Genomic DNA, 8,080 nt, shown 5'->3' on the forward strand with positions numbered 1-8,080 from the left:
CATTCATTCATTCATTCATTCATTCATTCATTCATTCATTCATTCAACAGTCGTTCAAAATCACAACTTCTAGGAAAACAAAAGATGGGGCGGTAGAACCTTCTGAGAAGGAAAGGCATTCACATTCTACCAGCAGACAATGAGCATGTCACGCTAGCTTATAAACACAGATCACATTGGGATAAAGATCAATCCAACAATCAACAATCATCGTCTGTCTCTGTAGCACACATCATGTTAGGGATAGTTCAGTAAGCAAGGCAAATTACTACCTCCATTGCTATGCCAATAAACATTATATGTGATCCACTTCGGTCCAAAGGTATACATGTGCAACTACCTAAAAAGGTTTAATTCGTTTTATTGTACCACGTTCTGTGTTTTCCAAGGTGGAGTTTATGAGAAGAACCGTTACTTCTAAGTTGTGGTGAATTTAGAGCAGGGCTTTACAGTCGATAATGTGGGAGAGAGGTAAACAAGCGAGTCCAGCTGAGCACTGCGAGCGTCTCCCTATGTCAGCGTCAATAAAACAAAACCACAAAGAGATCGCGAGTCTGTTATAGCGTTTATTGCAGCCTTACAAAAACCTCTAAAGAAAACATCAGCCAAAAAATAAACAAACCGACAGAAAAAAAAACCTACATAAAAATGCAACAATAAATTAATCAGATAATAAAATGAAAAAATGTAATCAGCCAATAATACAAACAAAAGAACACCATGAAAGGCTGAGCGGACTGAAGTCCCTCCAGTTTTCAAAGTCGTAGCAGGTCATTTAAAGTGCTTGTGATCGCTAAATGATTAGCATCTACTGAATATATAATCACATGTACAAATGCACAGGTTAGCAACAATTGTTAGATGTACAGTATTGTGAACAGGTTTCTGTCTGATCTAACTTACACCATGGTACGATTTTCATTTCTTCTTCTAATATTGCACATATATACAATGGGCAAATGAGCTGAGCTGACCAGGCAGAACTGATGCTTGATTAGACAAAAGCAAAACAACAAAAACCTAGTGTGGATTATACACTCAATGCACGCTAACACACTGAGCAACTACCCTTACACCAGCTACAAGCCAATGCATCTAAAGGATACCATCTCTTTTTTTGCTATCTCTTTTCTGCCGAGGTGAGGTGTTGAGTGTTAGAAGACTGTACTAGTGGCATGTGTTGGAACAGGTCCATTGTGTAAACGCATTTGGATGACACACGACTGGTCATGCTCTTATAGGCATGAGCCAACCGACACTTGTGTGATTTGGTCACAGTTCCCAAACACGCCACGGCTGCATCACCACGCTGTGTGGCCACACATGAAGTGTCTGAGGCACTGCCATTCACACAGCTTATCTTTACAATGGCTGCCGAGAAGAGATGACGCCAGTCAGGATGCTGTGCTGCGATATCATCCAGACAGACTGCTGACAGGCGCTCGTCCAAGGGCCATGTTATCCCCTTCAGCCAGAGGTTTCAACCGCACACAGGAACTAGCAGTGCTAAGTGGAGCCCTGTGTGTCCATGCTGTTAACCCACATACGTGTAGCTACGTCTTATTTCAAGACACAGAAAGGAATAGAAAGATTAAGATCTCTCTCCCTTTCTTTCTCTCCTGTGTGGACACGTCCTCTTACACACCTACACACAGACTCACACAATCTCACTCACAATCAGTGGCATCCACTGGCCACACAGATGGTGGTGGGGTCTATGCATTGGCTGCTATTGATTTTCTGTTAGGTGCCGACACACAACATAAAAGAGACGGCAAGGCCACATGGAAGGACCTGGCAAATAAATGCACACCCATGTGCACCGGGCCTACACACACACACACACACAAACACACACACACACACTCACTCACTTTCTCTCACACTCGCACACACTAACACACACACACACAAGGGAGAGAAAGGAAGAGAGAGCTAGGTCTGTCACAGAACGATAGGGAAGAGGGGCACGTAGTGAGGGACGGAGGGAGGGGGAGAGAGGAAAGATACTCAGCCAGATTGATTCCCTGTTGGTTATGGCTGGCATCCTCAGAGCACTAGTAACAAGCCTGTATGGGATTTTATGCATGCAGGTCGGATGCAGTCATTGGCAGTGAATCAATACCATTTCAAATGTTTGTGATAAACTTGCATACTAATAGGTATGGTGAAGCTGTAGGTTAAAATAATGACAGCTTATGAGTTAGAACTCAACCTCGCCACCCTATGCTCTTTCGGATGGGTTAATAATCTCTATCTTGTGATTTCTGAAGCCTTTTTTTGTGCTGATTCATGCATGAAACACAGCAGACTGAAAGGTTGCGTGTGTGTTTGTGTGTGTGTGTGTTTGTGTGTGTGTGTTTAGTGGGAGGATGCTCTCCTAAGAGAGGCTCTGGCTGTGTAAGCCTCAGGCTGTCAGCCCAGGAACACCTGACCATCCCACATGGACTACCATGCACACACTCTTCCTCTCTCTGTGTGTGTGTGTGCATCAGAAAATAAAAACAAAGGGAAACCTTAACTCTGTATGGCACTGCACATTGAAAACAGGAAATGGTACTGTTGTAGTTAGCATCACAAATGATGCCAGGCTAAAGTGGTCACGGCTGCTCCGAGGTGAGAGAGAAAACTTTTCCATGGCATTTGAGTCCTAATGTACTGATCTACGAGCTACAGAAGAACCATGTTTATAATTATCTTCCAAACTCTGAGCAACTTAACAGGAACACGTTTGTTCTCTTTGTTCCTATATCTCCTAATTTCCCAGCTCTCTCATGCTTAAACAATGAAACTGTAGAAAAGTCTTTTCAAAGGTGCCAGTCAGCGACATAAAGAGCCCATCACTTCCACTGTTCCTCAACCATTTCACAAATTCATCTGAGCTGTGATGGAGAAAAAATGGCTGAGACAAGAATCAGACAATAAACGCAGAGCGTTTCATTACGCCCTTTATAAAAGCTGTTCTTGAGAGTGCACTAATGACCATTTTCCCCTGACAGCCACCAGCCTTACAATGAAAGAAAAAAAAAAGTGATTCTTTGGTTAGCTCTTTTGCACCTCTGATTGCGTCTGGTGCAAAAATGGTCGGTTCATTGTTTTTATTAGTCTTTTAAATAAGCACCTCCATAAAACTAAAACTGTGTTCATGGCAGACTGAGTGGAGTCAAAACTGTCCACCTATCATCTTTTTCCTCTCTTGATGGTGCAGTATTTACTTGCCTGTAACCTGTCTTTTCTCTTTCAGCAAACATCGTGAAGGCCCTTGAAACACCACCACAACCGTCACTCATTTTTACCCAACACGTCTCTGTGGCTAAGGTTCACATGAAACCTTGTATTAATTCAACATAGCCTAGATAGCCAATCATTCCGGGAACAATGTCCTCATCATCACGAAACAAGGGGCCCTCTCATTGATGCTCATTTCTAATCATGCTTCCTCAAGTGAAGGGGGTTTGTGGGGGGGGGGGGTTGGGGAGCGAGTGTTGCGGGGGCGTCAGAGGCTGAGTGGGAGATACTTCCTCTGTCTCCAACCCACAGCACGGTCATCCATCATCTAAATCACCACGGAGACAGACAAAGAAATGAGGGACACTGATCGTGCTTCTGAATGTAAAGCAGCTTTCAGAGGCGCAGAGTCGACGCTCTACATCATGACAACACACACGTGTGACGTGAAGTCCCTCTCCCCCGGGGCGATGCTGACTGGTGACTGTTTGCGGGTCGAGACAAATAGATGCATACAGGAAAGAGGGTGCGCTTCTCATCAAATGTGTCAGTGTGTTACGCCTGCTTGTATCAATACTGCCCTGTGAATGGCAAAGTGGAAGAGATTGATCTCTGGGGATCTCTCATGACAAAAGGCAGGAGAAAGAGTTGAGAGGAATACTGTCAAAGTGTCTGAGGAGGTGTCTCAGCCCATCCCCTATACATCACTTCCTTCAATATGACCCTCATAGACGGTCCTGATAAACTGTCAGTACTGTTCATGGAGTGGGTCTGACTCGTTCCCTGTTCACGTGGGGAGACTAGAGAAACCTTCCCCCGAATGGCACTGCCTCTCTACTAACACAAGGACACATGCTGACAGCAGTAGGGTTATTGTGTGTGTAGTAAGATAAGATCAAACCTATTCTGAGTAAATGTGTTATTATGTCAAAGTCTACACCAGCGGTTCCCAAAGTATTGGGCAGGCCCGCCTGTAAAAACGCTAAAAAGTTTAATGAGAAACCTGAATAATCAACTACAGGTCAAATGCTCTTACAGTATATTAGCCTATTACATCTTTGGTGATGAAATTACAGCCTTCTTTGTACTGTACTATAATATCATCAGGACTTGTTAAGCCTAACTGAAGGCCCCATGAAATATGTTTAATTTGTTCCCCCTATTCCGTGTTTTTAGTTTTATCTTTTTCTAGATTTGGTTTTTATCAATTTGATTATCAGCAAATCATATGTAAAAAAACTCAGGGAATAGGCCACTGTGCTTTTACACACATTGTTTAATCTACCTAGGACCTTTTTAATCTAAAACACCTGAGTTGTAAAAGGGTAGGGGGGGGGAAGGGTAGCAATGCTAGTATAACACCAAAGACGACACATTTTAATTGTCAAAGGGGGGGGGGGGGGGGCTCTTGACCTTCATCCTCCCACACACACACTCTTATCAGCTAAGCAAACTTTTTATCAACGCCGGGCAAAATAGCCTTGAAAAAAATGTAACACTTTGCTGCATGCCAAGAGAACAAATGGACTGGTATCAAAGGTTCTGGCAGACGTTCTTCCTTTCTGAAGTGGAAAAGGCCATTGCCAAAGGATCAACCCAACCAAAAGATTTGCTATGTTTACAAAAGGTCCTGCGGTGTGAACTGATTTTATGTATGGCATTTCCTGAGAAAGATTACTTACTTCAAAATACCACAGCTTTTCCGACTGAGTAAAAATGATTGTGAATCTATGCATAGAAAAAAGGGTGCAGCTACTGAAGGGCAGAGGGGGAAGCTTGAAGGTCTCTACCCTAACACCTGCAGCATTGTTGTTTGTTTGTTTGTGTGTGTGTGTTTGTGTTTGTGTGTGTGTGTGTGTGTGTGTGTGTGTGTGTGTGTGTGTGTACGTGTGCGTGTGTGTGTGTGTGTGTGTGTGTGAGAGAGTGAGAGTGAGAGTGTGAGTGTGAGTGTGAGTGTGTGTGTGTGTGTGAGTGTGTGGTAACTTTTTGTATGTGTTTCAAGAAGCCGGACATGCTACATATTGTTTGTGTACTTTTTGTTCAGCAGTCCGCCTAAGAGTCAAGAGTCAGAGTGGAAAATGGACGGGTCATTCGGAGTTAGCTGCAGTGTGACTGCTCAGGTGAGCTTAGTCGGTAGTGGATCTTTGGCTTGGGCAACAGCATTTCCTCAAGAGATTTACGGGGACCAAACTCTGGGTCCTGAGAAGCAGTCTTGTTTGGCTTGGGGAATCTTGTCAACAGGTTTATGGGGACCAGGGTCCGGGTCCTGGGAATCAGCCCGGTGTCCTTCTCTCCCTGGATGGGAGTAGGGTCTCTCCTCAGCCCCGTGGGTTTGGGCTGTCCCAGCAGCATGGCTGCCAGGCTTTGACCCATGGCCTGGGGCCCTGTGTTGAAGCAGGGAAGGCCCCTGGATGGAGGTGGGAGCTGCTTGATCTGCCTGGGGTTCACTGTGGACCCAGGCTTTAGGCTGGGCCTAGCCATATCAGAGGACACTCTGGCGTCCCCTTGCATCAGGACCGGGATGGACACTCTTTTGTGAATGCGGGGTGGCTGCAGGACGCGGGGACTAAGGGGAAGATGGGACAGGGATATGGAGCCCTGCAGAGCACCTTCCCCTGGCTGTCTCTCCAGGCTGGGTTGATGGTCCAAGGACAGGGACTTGGAGCCCCACAGAATACCTTTCGCTGGCTGTCTCTCCAGGCTGGGTGGATGGTCCAAGGACAGGGACTTGGAGCTCCACAGAACACCTTCCCCTGGCTGTTTCTCCAGGCTGGGTGGATGGCCCAAGGTCCGGGATTTGGAGGTCTGTGGAGCCTCGCTGTCGTAAATCTTGAGGTGCGTACTGAGCAGCAGACTGAGCTCCTCTTGGTCAGGCAGGGTTGGTAGGGTCGCGGTGACAGCGCCGTTCAGGGTGGAGGCTGTCTGGCCACGGGACACACTGGCTGGCCTTGGATCACTGCGGTCCTCTGTGTGGGCTGTTCTTGCTAGGCTTCCCGAGGTGTGGGGCTTGCTGGGGAAGGTGCTGGAAGGTTGCAGAACTGGAGGCTGTCATGAAATTCAAAGAAAAAACATTAGTATTGAATCTTCTAGAGCCTTCTTTACATAAATAAGCCAACACTGTGCTATCCTCCAAACAAAAACATTCATCACAATCAAGCAACTCTGTGAGTGGCATGCTACAAACACACATTAAATTCTATATGTAAAATAAATATTTTCACAATTTATTTACATATAGATGTTTTAAAAATACCCTGCATGCAACAGCAAAAGGGGTGTGGTGTGTTTTCCTGCCTTGAGGGGGCAAGTAGCAAAAATTCTTCCCATTGAATACGACACCTGACTTAGATTTCCCAATCTCTGCACCCTTGACAAGTGCTTCGTCATGCTGAAAAGGTCAGGGCCATTTCTTTGTCGGAGCGAATGCTTTTTTAAGAAGCCCAATGCCAAGGGACCAAATCACCTCTTGCTTTCTAATGTCAGAGGAGGGACTAGACGAGGTGGGGAAGTATTACAGAGGCTGTCTTTGAGGGGAGGAAGTACTACAGAGACTGTTTTTGGTCTTTGAGGGAAGGAAGTACCATAGAGGCTGTTTCTGGTCTTTGAGGTGGGGAAGTACTAAAGAGGCTGTTTTTGAGGTGGGGAAGTACTACAGAGGCTGACTTTGAGGTGGGGAAGTACTACGTAGGCTGTCTTTGAGTTTTTTGGGGTAAGCCTGAACTTAATGAGTTCCCATGACTAAAATGGTAACACACAGTGCTAGTAGCACCACAAAACTAATAATAAGGTGACGCCGAAGGTCAAAATCTCAAATTATTGATTAACCTTGGGAACACTATGACTTTCGCTGTCACCATCTGTTAGTAAGGCTATTTATTGTCTGTAAGTCTGCTGAACATTTCTTTCAAAAACATTCAAGAATCACTTTCAGTCTAATATTTAAAAATATCTAAAACACGAAGAACACTGTTATCAGTGTTTTCTTCAAGAACAGTGTAACAAGCTTTTGGTTAGCTGTAGAAGCCATATAGCAAGAAGATGGAGATTGAAACGAGCTTGGTGCTGTCTTATGGCGAGAGCCACTAAACCACTGAACCACAGCACCCCCTAAAGATCATTACTGGTACTCCGGCCTGGCAGATCACGGGGGAGTAAAATCTCCTCTGAGCCATACTCTCTGTTGTTTCTTTCTAGTCTGTTGATGTTTTCTTATGGCTCTGCCTTAGTCACTGCACTGCTCTGTGTCAGTTTAATTTTTTCATCCTCATCTGACGAGTCGTGGAGAGAGGGGATAAGGAAAAGTCGTTTGTCCTCTGAGGATTGGCTGGGGGGGAAGGATGATAGGACAGTAACAGTCGGGGTGAGGAATGTGCTCTGGGACTGGGGACTATATGTAAGTGTATGTGTATGTGTGTGTGTGTGTGTGTGTGTGTGTGTGGCTGTGAGTGTGTGTAAGTGTGTGTGTGTGTGTGTGTGTGTGTGTGTGTGTGTGTGTGTGTTTGTGTGTGTGTGTGTGTGTGTGTGTATGTGTGTGTGTGTGTGTGTATGTGTGTGTGTACGTTTGTGTGTGTGTGTGTGTGTGTGTGTTCAGTGGATTGAGGAGTGCTGGTGTGAGGGTGCCCTCCAGTCCCCCATGGGGCCAGCCCGAGGCTCTGAGGAGCCACGAAGGGCAGGGACAGGGTGCACCAGGGGCCGACCCCCGGAGGCCTCTGCGGAGACGCCATCAGTTATTCACAGTCCTCCCGGGCACCGGGGGATCAGGGCAGCCCCGAGGAGCGGACAACGCGCTCCCGTCACAAGGCTAACCGCCAGGCCCCCCTCTGCCTCCAGCACAAGGGCGTCCAGGGGACAG

The 8,080-nt window shown here is 46.1% G+C and overlaps 1 protein-coding gene across 1 annotated transcript in view; it reads right to left on the reverse strand.

Moving 5' to 3' along the window:
• Positions 1–548: 548 nt before the first annotated feature.
• The window catches only part of ccser2a (coiled-coil serine-rich protein 2a), a 72,303-nt gene continuing 64,771 nt past the window's right edge, over positions 549–8,080 (reverse strand). Inside the window, exon 11 of the mRNA XM_080848655.1 lies at positions 549–6,273. Within this exon, the coding sequence (XP_080704781.1) occupies positions 5,326–6,273 (948 nt within the window). The 3' untranslated portion in view covers positions 549–5,325. The remainder of the gene's footprint in view (positions 6,274–8,080) is intronic.

Source organism: Sprattus sprattus (genome assembly GCF_963457725.1).
Source record: "Sprattus sprattus genome assembly, chromosome: 12".
Lineage (NCBI taxonomy): Eukaryota > Metazoa > Chordata > Actinopteri > Clupeiformes > Clupeidae > Sprattus > Sprattus sprattus.